The 24,066-nt window shown below is 36.2% G+C and overlaps 1 protein-coding gene across 2 annotated transcripts in view; it reads right to left on the bottom strand.

Annotated features, from left to right (window-relative positions):
* Positions 1 to 23,770, bottom strand: part of ATP8A1 (ATPase, aminophospholipid transporter (APLT), class I, type 8A, member 1) — a 110,177-nt gene extending 86,407 nt beyond the window's left edge. The window contains exons 1-8 of one of the 2 annotated variants that reach the window (XM_009884958.1): positions 23,661 to 23,770; positions 21,568 to 21,667; positions 18,883 to 18,981; positions 14,615 to 14,660; positions 10,477 to 10,517; positions 6,905 to 6,978; positions 4,919 to 4,988; positions 4,185 to 4,312 (exon numbers count right to left, since the gene is read on the bottom strand). In XM_009884958.1, the coding sequence (XP_009883260.1) occupies positions 4,185 to 4,312; positions 4,919 to 4,975 (185 nt within the window). In that variant the 5' untranslated portion in view covers positions 4,976 to 4,988; positions 6,905 to 6,978; positions 10,477 to 10,517; ... (2 more) ...; positions 21,568 to 21,667; positions 23,661 to 23,770. Of the gene's footprint in view, positions 1 to 4,184; positions 4,313 to 4,918; positions 4,989 to 6,904; positions 6,979 to 9,568; positions 9,643 to 10,476; positions 10,518 to 14,614; positions 14,661 to 18,882; positions 18,982 to 21,567; positions 21,668 to 23,660 lie in introns of both variants that reach the window. The other variant, XM_009884959.1, reaches the window with a different exon arrangement.
* Positions 23,771 to 24,066: the final 296 nt, after the last annotated feature.

Here is a 24,066-nt window from a genome sequence, read left to right on the forward strand (position 1 = left end):
AAGTCTATGCTAAAACACAACTACTCTTACAAAATTCATTTTCCAAAGCAATTTTCAAGTGAAATAATTTTCTGAACTCTCAGCTTAAAGGATATTCTCTGGAAAGGTGGATGACGAACATGATTAACTGTTAAAAATTCACAACAATATTTCCTGCACCTTCTTTAAATTGCAAATCCAAGTAACTTTACTTCAGTTACTCTTCTAGAGCTGCACTGAGTAAATGAGCAACTAAACTTTAATTAGACATTGGAAACATTTAACTGTCTTAAATCCAGACAGCTGAGTTCATACATATACTGTAGCTCAGTTTTTTCTTAAAATATAAGAAGCTTTAGATAATTATTACTCTTTTCCTGGGACAAACAATATGCTGGTTTTGCACTTGTCTTTCTATAAATACCAGCTAGCAGTTCAGGCTTGTCAATAGCATTTTTACCTAAAACTATTATCTCTACAATTGTTTGAAACCAACACATTAAGACAACCACAAATAAATTACTTCATGACAGCAACTATATCTCTGATATATAAGATATAAAGAGTCTGATGAAGCTGTGATATTTGGTAATATTTTTGGTGGCACAAAGAGCATAAAGTCAGTCTCAGCAGGTAAGTTTCAGGTAATAATTTTTTTGTCTCATACAAGATTTTAAGATTCAAAGACTGCAAGTAAAGAGGAAAAAACACATTCTTCCTCCCCTAAAATTAACAGTGGCAATGTTGATTTGCAGAAACCAGAAAAAATACTTGATTTGGAAAAATATGAGTGCTTTTACTTAAAAATGAAATAAGACACACCACTCCACTACAACTTAGTCCACTTAACATTCCAGGAAACTAGGACAGAGCAGTACACTGACTGTTTAAGGAATCGCTCTCCCCACCAAGTAAGTATGTTTCAGCAACTGAAATGCTGAATGATACTGCCATGGAAAAAGAATTTCCAGGTGTAGGCATTTCATCAAAAGAAGGAATTGGAAAAGAAAATTGAAATAGAAAACATACTGATATTTATTTGCTCTCTAAATCCGAACTGTACTGCTCTTGTATTTGAGATGTGTTCATATCATGGCAAAATTAAGAGAATAAACGTCCCTTCTAGTATGAGAGGAACTGCTGGGGTTTGAATTACACAAGAATCATTAAGAGGGACTGCTGTTGCCATCAAAGATTGCTTCTGCACTATGTTTATTTATGTGCAGTCCTGGATCAGAATAATTCTAGGACTTTTTGACCATCCATCAGCACAATACATAGACATTTCAGTTAAGGAATGAACCACGTGTCATTCCAAGAATAATTAGATATTTTCAGTCTACTAACACTAACAAGAATGTCACAGAAGATGAAAGTCCTAACTAGAGAAAGTTACTTTTAAGTTCCCCACGGATAAATTGGAAACCTTTTCAACTATGGACCTTCATTGGAATGCCAAAAGACTTTGTACTGTTTACTAACACAGGAGTCTCTAGGAAGGCAGAAGTCAAAACCTTGCACTCTTAATTCTTGTACTCCTTGAAGAGTCAGGTGAGTTCTAGACTCTTCCTGACACCTCCTGATCTTCCTCTTTGTTTTCCCCTCTTAAAAACTGTCAAGAATATGCAGTAAAGTCCTTTCTATTGCAAGATCCATTGATTCTTTTTTCCAATCAGGACACTGGCTCTCAAATGGATAGCCTTCTCCAACTTGGAGCAGGAATTTATCCTCTTTGGATATCCTCATTCCCTTTATTGGGAAGACAATCAGAAGAGAACTGAGATTGCAGCCAGTGGGAGTCCTCTCCAGCAGAACTGCTGCACAGACCAAGGAGATGAAAACAGACAGCAAACAAGGACATAAAAATCCCAGATCAGCCAGGTGTCATGCTGACTCTAATGAGGTGATGGTGCGATGACTTGACAGAGCTCTCAAGTCTGTATTTCCTGGCCTCAGCCTTCTCAAAACTGCTCCAACTCATCTAATTCTTCTTACACGCTATGCAACTAAAGATTCCTCAGCAACATACTTGCGTTGTATTTGGTAAGGGATGTTCTCAATGGAGAAATATCCTTTCAGCATACTTTTCTGCCAGGGCTGTCAAGGGTATATTAAGAGCTAACAATTTCTAAGACACATTTGAAAGCTTACATATCAAAATGTTTTTCTTAACAAGCATGCTTCACTCTTCTCCAAAATTTTCTTAAGAATGTCTTCAGGAAAACATTTACTTTGTTCTGGATAATCAATATCTGCCTTTGTTTTTACCTTGCTCATCCCTTTTCCCTGAGCCATTGTTTAATCATAATTTCAGATTTAACCAGGCTAAGGAACATTTCTCTAGCTAGAAGGTTCTCTATGGAATCTTCTCTAGCTAATTGTCTTCACGGTCTCAAACCAAGTGACATGCTTCTGTGTATTCAGAAGCATAACAAAGAACTGCACGCTTTGGAGAAAAGACTCCAAAAGCTGGAGTCGACACTCAAAAGCTGAGGATACCATGAAAATTTTTTTGGCCTCTTTTAGTCCACAGCTTTAGCCAAAAGGCAAAATAACCATAGCGGAGTTCTACCTCCTTGAATACTGAGTATCCAAAAGAAAAAGAGAACCTTTGTTTTTTTGAGTTGCTGTCCTATGAAGGGAAAAAGAAAAGACTGAAAAGGTCAACCAGCTACAACATTTATGACACTCCAATGAGTCATCTAAAGGCAAAGAGGAGGGAGATACGTTTTCAGTATCCTCCACTGTTTTTGTGAAAACGTTAAGATGGTAGTAGATAAAGTGGAAATCACAAATCCTGGATCTACATAATCTGGTAGGAAGGTCTTAAAGGTCTGGATAAATAAAAACCAGTTAGATGAACCTGCACTACCTCTAATATGAGCAGAAAGAGAACTCATCCCTGATTTTTCAAGTTGGAAATAAGGTCAGGTTCCAAAAAGAGTTACTTACCTGCAATTCTTTTTCACTGAAGGTAAATATTATATTAGAGCCACACTTTTGGAACTATCCTACGGCACAGGAATTATATTCAAAATATTCCAAAACTGAATTTCGCAAATGACAAATTGCTTGACCAGCAGATGGCATGCTCCTACATACTCTTGAGGCAAAACAGCCATCAGCACATTCAATGTTTCTTTTTAAAATCAAATTTTAAAAGTAGATAATTAGATTAAAAAGAAAAATATGTTTTTCTCTCTAGCTAGGGAGGAAGGATGAACGTGTGGATCTATTATAACTATTACCTTCAGAGAAGAATTACAGGTAAATGTTTTTCTCTTCTTAACGACAAGTACAATGGAATTATAATAGATCCACACTCTTGCGACTGAAAACTCCCGGAATGCATCTGTAAGAAATCAGTAAATAAAAAAAATGGAATATATAAAAAAAGGTATTTAATAATTAGTTAATACTATATGTATCAGTTTAAAGCCACAAACATGAATAATATTTTATATGGAGAAATAAATGCCTACAAGATAAAAAAGAAATCCTGTAAATCTTTGGGGATGAAGGACTCAACAATTCTGGACTTAGTAATGAATTTTATACTCCTAATATATCACATTCAGTTCGAACCCATAGAAAACTCCATATATCAATATTTGGTAAGCACTTAATTATTTTAAGAATTTCTGAAGCAGTTTTACAAGCATGTATGTTGTAATTGCACTGAGTCGGTCTATTTTTACAGAAATATACTTTCAGTAAGCTAAGGTATTAAATGTTTTTCAGCTAACACATTAGAAAAATTTGAGGTATATAGTGATGGACTCAGTTCCACTCCAGACTTAGACAAACACAAGAAAACAACAATAAAAAAAAGAAAAGACAAGAAAATACTTCTATTCAGCTTCCATAATAGATACTTAAGCATTCCATTCCTTGCCTGTTAAGTAGTGAGTTACTAGGTACATACTCCAGAACTATTAGAATTTGATTAGCACTCCCTTCTATTATTAACAGCTATTGCTTTATGAAGGCCGACCAGTATAAAAACTTCAAGTTGTAGACATTAGAAGTACGGTTTTACCCCTCTTTTTTTAAAGAATAAAGTCTAATAAAAAGATTTTTTACCTCTCTAATCTTAACAAAATAAACACTTTACTCTTCACATTTTAACTTGAGTAGTTTAACAATATATAGCTATGTACTGTTAGATTGAATCTACTGACATGATCTTCCTTGGATTTACATACCCATGCCCATCCAGTCTGATGTTTCCAACAAAGTCATAGAGATGTCGGTTTGGGCTCTCACATTCAATTCTGCCTGAAAGTCTCATCAAGCTTTCTATGTCCTTTATTTCTGATGTTAGCGGCAATCCCTGTAAACAAAATTAGTTTGTCATGACAATAAAAATCACTTTCAAATAAATAAATCTATGTATTATAAATCTAATAGTGCAAAACCAGAAAAACAGTACTGCTATGGGAACAAAATGGGACTGCTACACTTTGCTGTCACACTGTTGGATGCTACAGACAGTGAAAAAGCCACCTTGGTGTCTTAAAACTTCATGATAAAGGCAGGGTCATAACCCATCATATAACTCAGCAAGAATGGCCTTGCATGGAGACAGCACACTATTCCTTACCTGCCCCTCAAGGACAATACTGGGACTACTAGCTTCTTTCTGCAGGGTTTCTCCCTCATCTGTCCTTCAAAACCAAAACCCAACTACAACTCCTTCCACCTATTTTCCCCAAAAACATAAAACAAAGCACAAGGTATGGCTCAGAAGTAACCATTTGTTCCTTCCACTTATTAATTGAACAAAAACTTTTATGATGTCAATAACCCACAGCTTTTTATTCAAACCATTAAAATTTCACAGTCTTCTAAAATGGCCATTAATGTCATAAGATATGTTTTCATAAGCAATAATAGATAAAAATAATATTAGCAGTAGTCTCAAAAATGAAATTCCTACCTGTCGAATTTTTAAGTTTGTCTCACCATCTAAGTTAGATGTTTCGATGTAGCACATAGCTTGCGGTTCACTATTAAGAAAAAAAATTCCTTAATTTAAAATTATAATGTCAAAATCCACGAACCTGCTGTAACTTTTTAATAGCTATTTATGCAATTGTTTTTTTTTTTTTTCCTATCGAAACATCAGAACTAGAATAATTTACAGCCAAATCTGTAAGACGAACAGTACTCTACATTTTCAGAAAAGTTGCCAAAACCTACCTACCTTAGATGAAACACTGCTAAAAATGCCCTATATAGAAAGTTTTCCATGTTTTCACATGAGATTAAGATACAGGCACAAGTGTAGTGCATTTGTCATGCCTACTACTGTAGGCAGCACTAGCTTAGACATGAAAGTTTCTTGTAAAGGGTTCTCTCATTAAAAAAGTCTAAATTAGATAATACAGTTTTTGAAATATCTGTCCTCTATGCAATTTAAAAAGTTTTTATAAATTAAAAGTTTTAAATTTATGCAGAACATTACTACTTGAATAGTTCACCTATTTGACATATAATGATAAAAGGCTTATTGCATTTAAATTTTTTTCAGTACAATCTTTTGATGAGTAACACAGCCTTATTTTCTAAAATACTTTCAGGTTTTAAAACACATTACAATTAACATTAACTAGGAAGCGTTAACTAGGAAAACAGAGATAAAGAAGGACAAAATTACTTTTCTGCAAGTAGATATCATAAACAAGAACAGGTCTATCATGTCAGGATTTCTGAATTACTCCACTCAGCTCCAGCGTTTTCTGGACATAAGGACAGAACACCTACTACTTGTATCTACAATAGAAAGACCTTTTGATCTTGTAAAGGACCAGAGGAGTCATAAAAATACCCTACAACTTAAAATAATAAATGTTTACTCTCTACACCACTTTAAAGCTTCTAATATTTTTCTTCTTTCTAGCATGAAATTCAAGCATCAAGTTTCTTTTTTTGCATTTTTACATTGCTTTCTTAAAGCAACAGTGGCTACTTATTAGCAACTTAGTTTTAAAATGCTTGCAGGATGAAGTTATGTAGGTTATTCTAACATTTTTGTAAAGCAAAAGCATATACAATGTGATAAATCATTATCATAAATTTTTTTTAGGCTAGCATTTTCTTTTTGGCAAACTTTTCTAAAAATGTAAATAACTTCTGTTTGGATCTTTCGGATAGAATCACCTGTATAAAACATTATTACAACTCAAGCATTTTTATTAGTTGATAGTAAAGAACAAACAATATTTTTGTGAAGCACTCCAAAACCAGACTAAGGCAGCAAAGACGGTTCAAGTGAGACACATGCTTAACTGTAATTACTGTAGCAGATAGCAGTGACCTCCAAAGTAAATAAGTTACAGATAGATCAAGGCAGGCCCATTGATTTGTTAGGGAAAAACAAAGTGCAGTAACAGTGCAGACGATAGCATAAAGCTGACATGTCTAAGAAACATGCATTTTGTCACAATACACAAGGACAGCGCTGCTTTTGCCATCGCATGCAGCAGAGATTGTGCAACATCCAAGTTTGTGCAGAGGGTCCTCTACCAGTCCTACCACCATTAAACTACATTCTTTGCTGAAAATAGTGGGTTGGTAGAAACATGTATATTCTTCTTAATTTGCTCTAAGGAATTAAACGTTTATTTATCCTGGTGTTTTACCGTGTGTTTATTCAATGACAACTTGTCTGATGAAATTTCATGGGGACAGTGTAAAACCAAAGAGGATTGAAATAAATTTTCACTTCTTGGAGTGTTAAGGTGTATTTACACTTTAATGATCTGTACTTTTATCAACTGAACCCTTTCTAATTTTACAAATGTCTGGGTTTTGGCAAAGAAAGGTGAACAGCAAAGCAAAGATTATCAGCCCGGCAGTGTTCTTCATATTTGGTATATGAGGACCCACGTGCACATATCCTGTGCAACTAGTTTATTCTAACCTTGACGACAGACTGATGAGATCAGCTGGGAGATGTTCCCCATTGGTCACTTTCACTACTTCCCCTACTGCCACCTACACATCCCAGTTTGAAAATGATTAGAACAAAAATAAGTGACGGGAAAAAAAAAAGAAAACCAAACAAATGGACAAAGACAAAAAGACAGAGTTTGAAATTATTATACAAACAATACATGTTAATTAAAAATGTCTGATGACAATTTTTTCAAAATCTATTTTAATCAGGTCAGAAGGAAGACAGCTACAATATTTTCATTTTTACTCCAGTGGATTGTTTTATTGTAAGGCACCAATTTTAAGCTGCAGAACACACTGATATTGTACAGCAAAAATAAAAAGCTGTTATGCTTATTTCTCAACTGAAAAAGCTTCTAGCCGCTCCATACATTAATTAAAAAAATAAAAGGCACAACAAAAGACTTTCCACCAACTTTTCTGAAAAGCCAGGTGACAGGATCCTTTCTATGTAGACAGGCTGAAATTTTGTACTTTGTTTCAGCTTTGTAAATTTCTATTTACACTAAACTTGCAAGATCCAAGTGGAATGTAATCTCAGAGGTTTGTCTCCTTCCATAGTAAGAGATTATAGTTTCCTAAAATAATATCTTATTCTCCAGAAACTGGTATTGTTGGTAAAAAGAACCAAAGGTCGTTAGTTTGAATTAAAACCAGGCCCACAGGCTTGCATTGGTACTGAAACCTAAAATGTAATTGGGCATCAGTGAACACCTGGAAAGCAAAATTGACGAGACCATCTTCCTGGAGAATGCATGGCCACATGGAGATGAGAGGTGGAGAAAGAGAGCGCGCACTGGTATGTAGGCAGAATGAGAGGTATCGTAGTAGCACAGGTCCTCTCCTGGAAGGAGGGCCGCAACAGGACTCTAGTAATATAGCTAAGAAGGAATTTTTAGCTGGAAGAAATGCCTGAACTGAGCCCAGAAAAGCAATCACGATTCAAGGAGTCCCCTTTGCAAACTGGATCCTAGAAGAAAACCTGACAGAAAAATTCAAGGTGAGTAATGGTCATAGTTGGGACAGTGTGTTCTGACAAGGGCAGTAAAGTGAGGTTAAGCAAAGAGGTAACAATCCTGACGAGTCCAATAGCAGCTAACGCTTATTTGAGTTTATCAACATGTGATGTAGGATTCCTTCAGGAGGGACTAGGATCAGAAAGAAGGCTTTGCAGGCAGTTGGTACTTTTCTGTGTGCAAACTACAACTGGAGAACACTGTGACCAAAGTGTTCTCCAAATCCAAAAGGGTAAAACAGTGCAGACATCTAGGCAAAGACTCAAATTTAGGAGCTTACTCAAGAAGATTATAAAGTTGTTCTTAGAGGATGTAATCCCTTTCGCTTGCAAAACACTCAGGTTAGCATGACAGAAGCTATTACCAGGCCAATATAACAAGTGTTCTTTGCTGCATGGTGTATTGCACATGAAGACCTTGGTGAAGAAGCACCAATAAAATTTATAAAAGGTTCCTGAAGTGCAGAAGTAAAAGGTTTATAGAGGATACTCAATACAAAAACATCTGAAGTTATGACAAACATTAGTACTGAAGACAGACTGTGGTTAAAATTTACAGTATTATCTGGCAACCACTTTACACAATAATAATTTAAGAGAAGTGTTTTAGAAAGAGCTACGCTTAATTTTGAGACATAATGGAAGATGGAATAAACAATGTATTTGTCTACACCACAGTCTGTCACAGAAATACGCAAGAACCTAACCTTATTAATTGTATGTATGAGTGGATTTATTAACTTCAGTGGGATCAGAGGGTTTATACCTAATCCATAATCATACACATTACAATAATGCTTCTGCTTGTGCCAGAAAAAAAAAAAGGAAACTGCATTGTAAACATATAGTAATAAATCATAATACAATTGATTATATTTAAATAATCTTCACTGTAAAAAATTCTTAGAGTATGTTGTCTATTGACCTGATCAAATAGATGTTGAAAAATGTGCATCTTCCACATAAGATGTGGATTTCTTAAATAAAACTGTCCAAGGAAATGATGATAAACAACCTCTGATTGTCCATGTAAGAGTCACAGCATTACATGCTATAAATTAAGTCTTGCTTTCAGTGCTGAAATTATTCATAATATATATATTAGAGAATAAAGTAAATATTCAGCTCATAGACAATGCTAATTTGATGGTTCACATCTCATGTTCACTTTTTTTTTCTCCTGATTCAACTATCAAATTGGCAACTATATCCATTATAAACATTTATGTTCCCTGAAATATATATATTTCAATTTATTTATAGGATATAATTTGTTAGGAACATACGACAAAGCCAACCATGTTAAATATGGCAGTTTAGGTCCAATTTTTAGACAGAGAATCAGCCTTTTTTATATTATATCCAACAACAAAATAACATGCTAAGTTTTTCTGAGGAGTAAATTGAATGCCAGTGTAATTTTAAAACTGTAATCGTCACAGTTTGAAGAAACACTGCCTCAAACGATAAATGCCCGAATGAACAAAAGACCACACTTCAGAACAGCAGCATTTTTGTTTATTCCTTATTTCCTTGGAACAATCACAAATAAATAAATAAATGCAGGGTAGAGAAACCAGCCTCTACACTATAAGCATCAGTGGGCATCTCTACCTTGATGAGAGCAGTACAGTGTCAGCAGGTATATACTCTTTGCCTTTTATTATAACTATATCTCCAACATCTACCTGAAAGAAAACTGGGAATTGGTTAATGGTCTCAAACAAAATATGTTATCCCTTTGTTTTAAGCACAGTAAATATTTACCTGCTGAATTTGCTAGGAAGACTGTTAGAAACACACACTTAGAGAAGCCTATATGCGTCAGGTACTCAAAGGTCACTGGGATTGTTTGGAAATTTGTTCTTTAATAGGCCTAATCTGACCTTCTCTATGCAGTTCTTTACTTTTGCTAGTTATTGTAAGGTATTTTATTGGAAGACTGAAGTTGAGTTGAAGAAGAAATTAATCTGCCCTAAGATCACAGTTCTGTTGCATCATGCTATATATTTTGTTCAAGATTTCAGGCATAGAAACCAATAAAACTAAGGGACTGGACACATAGTGTAACATTTAGTCATTGAAAGTTACCTTTAACAGTCCCTCCTAACTACTGCGTAACAGTCTTTAAAGTTCTCATGGTTTAAGCCAAAGAAGTTCACCAAATACACAAAGTAACTCGTTTCCAGAAAGAAATTTCTGCCTTGGCACACCAAATATTAAGGAACTGTATCATTTTGCCATATGCAAATACTCTCAAGTCAATCATATTATTCAAGTTATTTTCCACTGACCTTAAAGCCCACCATCTAACGGCAGTTTTGCCTGACTCGTGACAACAAAACTGACTTGACTTAAAAGTACATTTTAAGAGACAAGTATTAACAAACAAAAAATAAAATACAAATGATTATACATTTCCCATTGTACCAGTTACATCTTATCAATGACAATTATTTGGAGAAATAAGGTAAATGCTAAATCTGCATTATGCTCTAAAAGCCACCAACATAAAAACACACCTTTTCCCAGTGGACAATCTCCCATGCACCATTTCGTAGTACTGAAAAAGAGGAAAAAAGAAAGTGACTTTTCCAGCTGTACTGGAGTACACAGGTATGTGTTAGACTCCTTATCATACACAGCTCAGTTGCACAATATTTTACAGCATGCCTTGTTTCTATAAATTCAGGTCAAACTTTTCAATTATACAGCACATAACCTGTGTAACTGTGTAATAAGATTCTATGGTACAAAAAGAGTCAATCAGAACATTTTACAGGGTTTTTTGTACCATAGAATCTTATTACAGAGTCAATCAGAACATTTTACAGGGTTTGAGAATCGAAAAATCTGATATAGATGGTACGATAACGTGGTGTTTTCTAAAATAAGTTAGTAGTTGGAATAAAATGTTCCCAAGCAAAAAAGTTACGAAATTACTGCGAAGGGGAGGATCAATTCAAGATTTTTTTTTCTCAGTTCAAATATTGATGAGGTTCAAGCAAAAAAAGATTCCTAAGAAGTCACCAGCAGGCTTCTTAATATTCAGCGTTCTTACTGTTATTGGCATGTCAGAAAACTTAAGGATCACTGCAGTCATCTCCTCCATAAACATACTGGAAATCTCCCAAATCATTCCCCTAAAACCCATGCCACTTAGCCTAAGATTTAGTATAGATTTTCCCTGGCAGTAGCAATTATTATTGCAAGCACGCTCCACTACTCTAGTTTTAGGTATTGCTACTATGATACAAAAAACATGCCTTGTTTGGCAGTTAATTGCCAAGACTGTGTTTTCAGAGAATAAGTGTGACTTTTTTTTTTTTATTACCATCAGTTACAAAGCTATTGAAGATTGATGTGCAAAAAGAAAATGAAATGAAAAGAAAACGTATTGCCATGTATCAACATTCAGATAGCTCTAAGAGATTGTTCTTTTTCACTGCGTTTCCCAGCTTTCAAACTGTCAGGATGCTTATCTAAGTACCTGATCAGGATCCAATTCTTATGCAAGCATGTGTTGATTTCAGAAAAGTAGATCAAAATATGCAAATACAAATGGCCTTTACATCTAAGTCTTCCTTGAGGTTGTGTCCAGACTGACCCCTCTTCTTGTATATCTCAATGATTTCTATGAGTCATTATCGAACCTGCTTAATAATTCTTTAGGAATAGACAAATTCTCTTACCCTTCCTTCCCCCAAATTTATTAGTGCTGATATGCTCATGGCAGTGGTAAATGGAGCAGTCTCCCTGTGAGACAGTAAGCAAGATATTTTCATGACTGTCTCACCAATCAGTTGATCATTACGGAAAAATCTATTTTGACCAACCACTTCCCTTCACTGGGAAAACTACAGATCCAGGGTGAGGACTGGTTGTAATACTACCCTAAGGAACCCAAGACATTTGATAATTGTGCCACCAACTACTTACTTCCATCCCCTTGTGTCAGCAATACTGCTTGTGGGGCCATGGTATCAACCAGATGAGAAAACTGATGAGGATTAAAAATATACCTTGCAACAATCCAGACGACTAAATTTCACAAAGAGCTGAAGTAGAGTAACTGCCAAAAATACCTCCTAAGGCTGGTCCACATGCATCCAAGCTCACCTAACATAGGTCCTCTTCTGCCCTCATCCCATGCAAAGATGCGTGCCCTCCCTGCTTAATGTGTGCTGCCTCTGGTGTTTGTTGGACCCTTTCAAGAGAGAGTTAACCCACTAAATGGAAGGAAACTCACAGCTTTTCCTTCTGAATGTCTCCTGCTGGTTTAGCTGGTTAAAATCAGCTCACAAATGGATGAGCCAGACTCATGAATACATGCTGAGACACCTGAAATCTCAAGAGTACTCTAACCCTAGCTTGATCCAATAAGCTTTTAAGCACAATTAACATACATTAACATTCAATTAAATCCATTTTCTGATGAGAAAAAAAACCAAACAGAAGCGGTGTTGCTATGCACCTTTTATATAATGGTTAGAGAACTTGTGCCATAAAGTCTTCTGCACCCTGGTTTTCACATTTGTATCTCCCTTTTTTCAGCTGTCTCTAACAGCTAACTTTCAAAAGCACGCTCCATCTGCTCTACAGAAGACTAGTTCACCACACTGCAGAAATGCACATTTCATCGTATCAGAGTGTCTGACAATGTCCTGCTATATATGTATGCAGCCTGAGGTAACAAAAGTCATCCCTAATGCAGCCTAATAAATCAAAATCGTTTGCAAAAGGTTTTTTTTATAGTAATGGAAATTTAGAAAGTTAATTACTTAACATCAACTGAGATACAGATGGCCTTTAAGGAAGACAGAGGAAGGAAAACTCATATACGGAATCTACACATTCACATCATTTCATTAACAATTTCATATGTTTAAAAGACAACCAAAGGTGGAGCTGGATATGCAAGGTACTATGCGCATTGCTACTTTTCAGCATTACAGAACTACCAAAACATACGTGAAAACAAAATCAGAGAGTATCATACTGATTAACTTTTTAGTTATTGCTTTAACAATAGACTATATTTGACAATACGTTTAAATATTGCTTTGACAGTACACCAGGATTGATGATGTACTTATGTGAATCCTGCACTGGCTTCAGAAACTTGTTTCTCGGTGCTAGCAATATTTTACATAGCCTCATTATACTTTCAACTTTGAAGATGCTCTTTTGCATGCATGGAACATTCAGGAATTTTAGTCATTCGTCAAATAGACTAACGAGAGGTAACCCAGGAGAAGAGGCAGGAAAGACAATAAAACAAGTGTTTTATTAATTTAAAACTTTGTATATTGGAAAAAAGAAAAAACCACAAAAGGTAATTCAAGATTCACTACCACCTAGAACTGTTGGTTGCAATCTCAAAATCTAGAATGCTTGATGAATGAATTTTGGACATCTACATTAGATTTCCTTTGGGTTTTATGTATAGATAAGAGGTTATCTGTTTCCCCAGGCCTGTTCACTGGAGATTTCCATTCCCAGTGCTTTCAGTCAATAGATTTGTCTCCATGCCCTAATCTATCTATACTTCCTATTGAGCTACATGCTCAATAGTTTCATAAATTATCTTCCCTCTCCATCCCCCATAAATTTTACAGTAAACTTCAAGATTTAGGTACAATTTAGATAGGCTTTGAAATGTATGTTTTTACATTACGGACATTTCCAGTGGTTACCAGTGCTAAACAATCCTGATTATCTTTACTGAATGACTACATCCCTTCCTAAGAACACTTAAGGTTATGTTTGTTATTTATATAAAAAAAAAATAATCCATGTAAGATTCTCTTCTTTGTGGTATTTTTCATACTTTCTGAAATCAAATTCACATGACACTCATTCCTCCTCCTGTTTATAAAAACAGGAGCAGCTCTATCAAGAGAGGCCTAACTCAGAACAGGTAACAAAAAGCTGAAGAGCAGCAAAGCAGAAACTTAAACTTGGACTTCTTATCTGACAAGTGTGTTTAGGACATATTAGCTAACAACTCCCCCACTTTCTGAGTTAAAATAATCCTCTGATTTAATACTACTTCTTTTATTAAAATGTTTTAAAAAAATAATCACATTCCAAAGTTTTGGCTTGGGTACGCTGACTAAATATCTCATCACCTCTAATCAAACGATTACATTGATTTCATATTAAAAAAACAAAACCAAAAAACTCTATTCATCTTTATCCACAGTTCTGAAGCAACACAGAAAGGTAGTTCTATTTTATGACTTTTCCTTACAATTGCAGAGTTTTCCAAAATAGAATGATTCAAAATGTGCCAGTTAAAAAAAATTATGTTTTGTGTACTTAGAAATGCATAGACTTTTAATCACAATCTAGGCCCACTAAATATAGCAGTGATTCCGATCTTTTAACAGCTACAGCATCACCTGTATTAAATGAGTAACTGTTGAAGTTTCTTAGGAACCGTATAAACTTAATCTAGAACATATTCCTTTTTGTGGGGCTAACATAAATGCAAATTGTTATTTCAACTATTTAGATTCCAAATTTTGAAGTCATCTGCATAAGCAATTTCCCACTCATTTACCTTTCAGCAGTTCAGATTAGATTACCACTAATTGCAAAAAATTCTAAAAAGAGCCCCCCCCAATCACAATTAATAAGCTTGAAAAAATTTCCTACCTTGAGTTTGTTTCTTGTTCACCGCATTATCCGCTTTATGCCTTTTCTAAATTAAAAATGCACAGTGATTAAAGACTTCTGCTGACATGATAAAGCTTTCACATTTAAGATAAAACCCCCTGTATTACCCCCTCCCACTCATCAATCCAATAAACCGATTTAAAAAACATTTTAAACAGGACTATGGATCACTTGCATAGTTAAGTTCATCATGAAAGTCACATCCAATTCCAGGATAATCATGTTGTACTAAAACATCCTCTCATATGGGCAATCTCTATCTAAACAAGTTCCTTACATAAGGAAGCGGTGTGTTCCCTTCCCTGGAACTGGGAGATGATTCTACCAGAGCAAAGATCACAGAACGATTCTTCATACAAGTGTCTTGTACAGATCTGAAGTCAAGCAACGACTGTGTAAACATATGACTTCACTTTCACAGAAGTGCCTGCAGACTTCAGCAGCAGCAACAAAAGCAGACAAACAAAATATCAACAAAACCTCCACCCTAAACAAGCCATGATGTCCCTCAGTTTTAATATAGCTGTGAGAAACCTTTTGACAGAAATGTTCTGAGTCAGCTGCTAACCACCACCATTTTCAAGGTATGATCAAACTGAGCTACAAAAAGCTTACAAGGCTACTAGTTTAAACATAGTATTTAAGAGTAATAAACTCAGTTTTTCCTGAGCAGGAACATGATTTGGAAAATTACTTTAAATAGAATTAGCTGTTTTCAGTAAGCTTTTTCAACAGAGCTACAGGATTCATGCCTTTGAACTACCAAGAAAAATCAGAAACAATCTTGTAACTTGAAAGAAAAGTAAGTCAAGCTACTTAAGAGATTGATTTCTAATAAAATGCTGGTATGACTCTGAGCAAGCCGCTCTTAAAAGGCCACCTTTGAACTTTGCACAGACTAAGTTAAGGTATTATCTTTTACCAGATTTTCACAGATTATCAGAAGATTCTCCTTTCAAAGAGGTGGCTGATTTCACAGATAAATAACCTTTGATCAATGGGAAGGCATAATAACTTGACCAAAGCAGGTGTTTATTTGCCTACAGGGAGAGTCTCCTCCAGCTTAAAAAGTGACAGTTTAATGTCAGTTGCTTTCTGAGCTATGACGGGTGAAAATGATTGGAAACATCTGATAATCTAGCACTGCATGTCACAAATTCTGCTAGCACTTCTGAAGCATATATGGAAAACACTGCTGTTCATGAATAACGTCTTCTGCTAACATCTTCTGCTTCTTGGAATTTCACTCCAGAAAAGGAAGCAGTTGGTTCTTGAGCTGAAATTATTATTTATTTTGATAAGTATAGCTATTGATATATAAGGTTCTCATTCAAAAAGACATTAATCTTGCTTTAATATTAGATGAAGACAACCATTCCTGGAGATCTTAGATATCTCACTGCGTAAAGCTACTAAGACATAATGAAAATTAAAGGTTAAGGGAGAACACACTGATATTTTACTATGCGGCAAGTGGTCAGCTTTCCCAGGAAAAAAAGTACAGCTGTAAGAGTCAGCCAAATATTCCTGCACAATATAACCAGTGGGCAACATTAGATTTCATACCTGTTTGACTACAAAACCAAAGCAAATTGTTTTGTTTGGACTATAGTCTGTGAAACTCAGCTGTGCAAGTGAGAAATTCATGAAGTTACCGTCAGCTATATACATCTATACATACACATACAGCCTTTAAATTAGCAGGTAAATTCTCCCAATCAGCTCATTCATCTCATGCAATTTCAACTAATTACAACGGGAATTAACTACATGCTGAGGCAATGTAAACTTAACAGAAAGAAAAACAGTATTTGAATTGCCTTTAGACACTTGTGTAGTATACTTGGTAATGTGAACTTTATTGTTTTAACTGATATATGCAAAAAACCCCTAAACCTGTTCCCTGTCTTCCCCTCCATCCCAAACTGTACACTGCAAGTTGCAAAGAGCAAATGGTAGAAACAAATCACATAAAAGAAAAGCAACTGGATGAGATAATTTTAAAAAGTACACTTTGTACAGTAGCAGCAGCCTCAGTTTTATATTTGCCTAGACTTTGACAGATGGTGTAAGTCTGGAAGCATTAACAGCAGAACGGTTAAAAATATCTGAAAGAACATGAATTGATTTTATGGCTTTTTTTAAAAGGGATTTTGTTTATGTAAAAAGAAAGAAACAAAGACATTTAAGGAGAAGCTGACTATTGGGCAACAAATACTAGAAATGCAATACAGAACAAAAATGTTTAGTGGAAACTTCATTGTCTCTTTCGAGACAACTCTACTCTGTGGCCCAGGAACTTCACACAACTCAGAAGGTCAGTATCTCTTGCCTACCATCCATTCACAGAGGTAACTGAGGAGAAGACTGAGTCAACTGTATCAGCAGCAAAGGCAGGATGTGCCCAGCCACCCTGCATTTCAGAGCTTCTTTGCAGCTCATCACTTTTCCTCTTGATCATGTTTCTGCACATACGTTGTAATTCTGCACAAACACAATAATCTGATGTTCCCAGGAAACGTACTATTTGTGTGCAGGGAAAGACTATACTACCTGCAACCCTTTCCAAAAAAATCAAGAGAACAGCCCACAGTGTCAAAACCCAGGAATGTTACTCCTCTAGTGGACAAGGCACTCTGCCATATTATTATGTATCTAATTTCTTGTCCTCCACATAACATACCTACAGAACTAAAACAAGAGAGGATGAAGGAATTCTTGGCATCAAGACTAATTCCTTAGATAAAAAGGACATAATCTAAAGCTAAAAGACTGACTGTGTTACGCAAATTAGTGATACAGGTCCTACCATTCGCTTTCAGTGAAGAGCAGGCAGGAAGGTATTCAGATAACCCCAACATCTTTTGTAAGAAACCCCTACCCACAAAACAGAAGTCAGAATGGACACTTCCATCATGACAATATCCCAGCTCTTTTAAAGTTTTTATCCAATGCAAGAATAAAGCAAAACAACTGCTGCCACCAACACTGACTGGAGACAGTCAAGGAACACTTGGCATAGATGGGGGCACCTGCCTAACAAGGACAAGTGTTCCATGTGTGTTCCTGGCCATCAGGCATCAGCAGGTCACACTTAACACCAAGATATTAAAAACTAACAGTAAATTGCACTGGGCTGGAGCAACAGGAACAAGTGAAAGAGGCCTGTTCCCCTTCCGGTCTACAAAACTGTGCAAAGCCACAACAGTGAACCCAAGGATTTTATGCATGTGACTTTAGAGAGATGCATCAGACGCATGCACCTGGATTTGACAACTGAAGAAAATCCATTTTTAAAACTTCAAAAATGACACATTAGTGACCTGTACTCATTCATCTCAAATGTATTAAACCAAATACAGTATTTTTAGAATAATAATCTAAGTGTCACATTGTAATTCCAGTAGCAAGTTAAAAGACACTTTTTAGAAAGGTCCCGGAATTATTTGGTTATGAAACAAAAATCCACCCAGTTTCGGGTATGGAGAACAAGTCAAGACCCTTGAGACTATGCAGCCTCCTAGATCTTCAACTCTGAGCTCCTGAGGGCTTAATGATTTTTTTTAAAGGCACCTCAAATAAAGATGTAAAAATTAAAAAGGTTTCTGGGAAGATTTTTTTTTTAATCCTACCTTCTTCATGGCCTGGACTAAATCCAGAAGTTCTCACAATTTTTCAATAAAATGTTAATCTAGTATCTCAGTCACAGATTGAGCTTAAATCCAGATCACAAGTGTAATTAGTTGGAGTAAAGGACTCTGCTCCTGCTCATGCAGGAAGAAAACCAAAATATTTTCCTAACCAAATAAATATTTAAAGGTTATCTGGTTTTAAACTAGATTCTGCCTGGGATGAATTCAGTAGCATCCAATCTTCTTTTAGCAGAGTCCTTGCTTGAAAAACTTGGCAATACTATGGACTTGACTGGGTTCTGCAGAGTCTTTGGTTCCAGTTCACACTTTAAAAAAATATGCTTGTACTTCATTAGTGAGATGTGTTTGACTAGAAACAACCTATATAATAAACACAACAGTCACTGTTTTACCATGTTATTTTCACTTGTATATAATAATAAACACACTTGCAAATTGTAACACCATGTTCTAAAGATTTCATCTTCTGAAGTATCTTTAGAAGCTTTCAAAATCCAGGAGGATTGGTTCAACACATTATTCAACACAATTTTTGTAATACAATTTATGAAAAATTTGAAAGCTATTTACAAAACATTACTGTTAAATACTTACAATATCCTCTATTATCTCCTTCACTGCAGCTACAGCTAAAATAAATAAAAGTGGGACCAATGTTGTGTAACGGCCTGTTGGCGATACATCTGGTATTTGCTATCAACAAAAAGAAAAGAGAAAAAAACTGTTTGCATTGCTGGTTGAAAAACATAATTTTAATACAAGAAGCAGTGCTTTCTATGCAAACGCCGACAAAACAACTGGATTCTCTTTTTAGACATGGTGCTGATTATTTCCTAGAGAGTTTTATTGTCTTCAAAAGAAGCTGATACAATAAAATATTTGCACTTTAAATATGATAGTATTCAGTGGAGTTAGTCTCAGAGGTTTTAGTGTCTGCAGAATACCCACCCTTCTTTTGTGTGTTTCAAATTAAATGAAAATATAGACTTATAAAATACAATTGATTTTTTCAGTTTAGATTTTTGTTAGAGTGGACACAAGTCCAAAGTATTTTTACTTCCTTACAGTTTTAATCTTTAAGAGATATTTGCATCACACTAGTTACTAATTGACAAATTTAAAATAGCTGCTTTCTCCCAGACTATTGTAAGAAATCCATTTTTACTAAGCAGGTACGGGCACAGATGGTGCAAGCAAAATGTGTATGTAACATAAGCGCTGAGAAGACACCGCTACTTATGTGATATACCTGGATGATTATTCATAATCATCTTTATATTGACTAGAGCTGTTAATGGCAACATTGAAATGTGAGAGGATTGCTGTGTTAATACTTATATGCAATGCAGCTCATATGACTACAGTGAGATCTTTGCAAGAAAAAAAGTACACTAATAAGTGGTGCTTCAATGCGGCTACCCTCAATTTACCATAAAACATTTTGAGAAACAGCCAACATTACTTATGTATTATACACATTTCTTTTTGCTACCACCACATCGTGCATCTGAAAGAAAACAGGATGTTATATGTACGTATGCTATGTTTCTTGGAGTAAGACCAATATAGATCTATTTTCCAGGTTACTCTACACCACATTTTTCAAGCAATTACACGGAAACTGGGCAGAAAGTTACTGTTGGACAAGCGCCTGTGTTGGCTACAAGGGAAAGGGATCTATCACTTCTCCAGCTATTCCTACCCTTTCATTCCTCCCTACATGTATGCATACAACTCCCCCATTCCAATTACACATTATTCTACGGGCAAAATATGAATGCAAAGGGGCAGCAGCCCATACCCTGGTTCCACATTTCTTGCTTCTGCCATTGCAGTCTAACTGATAGCCTAATAGGAGATGGTGGGCTTCTAAGTTTTCACGTTCCACTTCCTCACGTTCCACTTCCTCACGTTCCACTTCCTCACGTCCCAACCACCTACCTGCCAGCCTCTCATCCAGCCATGCCAAACCTCAAACAGCTTCTGAAACCTCCTATTCTGTGTCGCTAGCTTGATGTGCACAGTGGCACCACAAGAAATACTGCTGGACCACTGGATTCGCCTGGGATGCCAGATGGGGTCAAAAGGCTGTTTCTTTAGAAGCCACAGGTTTGCAGGCAGACAACCTAAAGAAACTCTGAACTTCAGGTTCCCCCCTCCGCCCCCCGGCCCCGGCCTAGTGTAAGCTACCTGCACAGATGTATCCTAAGAAACTGCTCCAAGCACTGATAGAAGAAGCAAAGAAACCTGAATAAGTACAGAGGAATCAACTTTAATTTGCTGAAACATCTGAAGTAAGGGAGGAAAACGTACATGTGGCAGTATATATGCCATTATTTTAGCAATTTTTGTTTGATATGACAATTCCTAGCAAAATGACCTCCACAACAGACCAATCAGCAAATTCTAAGAGATGCCCTAGAAATTACGCAGGAAATGTGTGTTTATCAAATACGATTAGAATACAGAACTAGCTAATGGCAATTATCATGGCACCTGCCCACAGTTCAATTTTCATTCACCATCAGCTACTGCATTCACAGAATAGTATACAAAACCACACAATCTACTTTATTTTAATTTTCCAGTAGTTCAATTTGATATTCTGCTGTATCTGCAAAACGTTATGTACTTGAAAAAAGTCTCAGTAAACTGGGTCAGGGATAGCCCTTTACAAACATCCTGAATGAAGCTACAGTGGTGGTACAGAAAAGCCTGCGTGTGCTTTCTTCCTAACCAGCACAGTTAACCAGCTGGGATACGGGAAATAGCTGCTGTAGTACTGGACTCCACTGCTGCTTTTCTTCATCTAGGCTCAACTTCACTATCAGCTTCACTCTAAGAATAAATAATCACTTCTCCCCAGCTGCAATTCCTGCCTTTCAAAACAGACTACAGGATTAAAGTTCATAAAGTTCAGGGTTTTAGGCAGTACCCTCCATTACGAGAAATGCCAACTACAGGTAACATTTTCTGTGTATGCCAGATATTTTTAAACGGGATTTTCCTGTCACAACAGTCTTTTTCATCTGACAGTATTTTAGCTATACTAAACCTATTTTACAGAAAAATCTGTGTATTGTGTTATCTCCAAGGAGTAAAAAAACCCACAAAACCAAACACTTACGAAAAGTAAGTTTATACAGTTCAGCTATTCTGCGAGGCTTACGAGCTCAGAAAGAATGGTACACGAACCTCAGTGTCTCTGCAAAACACTGTCTATGGTGTAAATGCTCTCTCAACAAGTTTCAAACATTAGCATCTTATTGTTGATCTTACCTGAAGTAATGCAATAAAAAGAAAAAATGCATTAGCAGCTCTTCTGAACTGGGAATAAAGGAACCTGGGCAGGAATGTGATTATGTTGTACTTTGCAGTGCTGAGAGAAAGAGACAAAAACATACACTATTATTACAGTGTGAAAAATTCTTTAAATGTATTTCTTCCCTCTCAGTTACACAAGCTTTCAGATAAAACAGAACCTTTTGTGATTGCTGTGCTAGCAAACAGATTTGTTTTAGCTAAAAGAGAAACTGAAAGACTTCTACAGAGACTCCTGCAGGCATCCATGGACTGGCTAAGCCAGGGAAGTGCCTGCCACTAACAGCTTCTGTGTTGAGGCAAGAAGTTCCCTTGCCACCTCTGCCTGCTCTGCAGGAAGCAGTCAAGCTCTGCTGTCACTCAGTTACAGGCAATGAGGAGAAGTGGCAATGAGGAAACACTGGCACAGGTTGCCCAGAAAGGTGGGAGATACCCCATCCCTGGAGACATTCAAGGTCAGGTTGGACAGGGCTCTGAGCAACCTGATCTAGTTGAAGATGTCCCCGCTCATTGTGGGGGGGGTGGGTGGACTGGATGACCTTCACTGGTCCCTTCCAACCCAAACTATTCTAAGATTCTAAAAACAAAATAAAGAGAAGGTAGCAGGCCAGCAGTTGCACCATGGCTGAGGGCACAGGTAAGTCAGGCTCCAGTACCCTACCCCGCCAGCCATGGCAATTCTGCACAATAGCTCCAATTCAGAAAAAAATCCTGGGGAAAGAGATATAACGACGAGGATGCTAAATCAGGACTGAGGAGCTGCAGAGCTTCTGCATCGAGTATGAGTTTGCACAACTCAATGCAAGAAATGTAACAATGGGACCACCTAAATTTAAATGGTGCATTTAAGAAACGATTAAAATTACAAAATTCTATTAAAAGATAAAAAAACTATACTCTTCACTGACTGGAAAGCTCACTTTTTAAAAACTGATAAGTACTGGATATTAAGTATAGTTTTGCTATGCTGGAAGAACAGAATACAGTTCATCCTAGTGTAATAACCTCAGCTAAGCCATCATCAGACTTTGTTTGAGCTCCCAGCTCTTTGCCAGCCTTACATTTGTTTAAAAACAGTCTGCTACATCCTAAGGTCCTAAAACAGTAACAGTGAAAATAATCATGCCAAAAACTTAAAAGCTAAAGACTTGTAAGAATATTTTAACCCTTTTAAAGTTAATAATGTAACTTCGCGTAAAATAGTCGATTTAAAGTTGGAATGAATATATCCTGCAAATATTTCAGCACTGTCAAGAAGCAAAGGGAAAGACAGAAAAGGCAAGTTGTGTACACAAACAAAAAGCATTATGAAATCTCTCAAGTCCACGAAAACATCCCCACCATGTTATTTTCAATGTCTATAAAATTTCTGCATATATCAAAGGTACCTTCAGAAATAACACACCTACTTGGGACAGGGATATTTTTGCCATTCATATACTTTGAATTTTAACAACAGAACTGAGAGTGTTTTCAGATTTAAATATACGTTGAGTATTCAGTATATTACTTAAATTTCAATAAAAACAAATAAAAAAACCACAACATAAACCATCAGCTGAGTCCAAAAGCCTAAACTTGAAATTCAAAATTAGTTTTATAAGCAACCACAGCATCTTTACAGCGGGTTGACTGAAAAAGACAGTTTCCAAAGCACAAACAATGCCAGATGTAGAAGTACATCTACGTTGGCATCCAGCTACCAGAAATACGTTCAAAAGTCAAACATGAACTGAACTTCAACTGAACTGAAAGCTGAAGAATGAATCCATACTCCAGGGATATGGTGATGGTGTAGCTGTAAAGGCAACTCTTTCCCCATCCAGACCTTTCTCACCCCATTCTTAAAAATTTGAAAGGCCGGGTTTGTAAATGAAACAGCTCTGCTGCTCTCGCTGATCTGCTTCACTCCCCCCTCCAGAATCTGAGGCTGTAGCCAGTGATCAAAGGAAATGGCAGAAGTGGAATACATAGAGTGTTCTTTCATTTGTGCTACGCAACACGCAACATTCTGAAAGTCAATATGTATTAACAAAAACACTGGTTAATACCTGACATGATTATTGCAGAATTTGGTTAGCTGGGGCTGATTGATGAATATAGTTCTCAGTTCCTCTTGATCAGCTAGAGAAGTTTTCTCTGAAACATCATCTGTCTTCTCATAGCCTGTAAAAACATAGCATGATTTTTCATACATAGAGATTTATATACACAAGATTCAAGGCACTTCATGACAAAAACCAACTTCTATTGTGAATGTGAACTCAAAGCATTTGCATTTCTCAATAACGAGCAATGCTCATTTAAAAACAAAAAAGTTTCAACCTTTTAAATCACTTTAATTAGATATGAGGATACAAGATATATAGTCAATACGCTTTGTATATATGATAATGAATAGTAACTGTAAAATCTGCTGAATTTGTAAGTACACTTAAATAGTTTGCGCCACTTCAT

The sequence above is a fragment of the Charadrius vociferus genome, unplaced genomic scaffold (assembly GCF_000708025.1).
Source record: "Charadrius vociferus isolate BGI_N301 unplaced genomic scaffold, ASM70802v2 scaffold134, whole genome shotgun sequence".
Classification (NCBI taxonomy): domain Eukaryota; kingdom Metazoa; phylum Chordata; class Aves; order Charadriiformes; family Charadriidae; genus Charadrius; species Charadrius vociferus.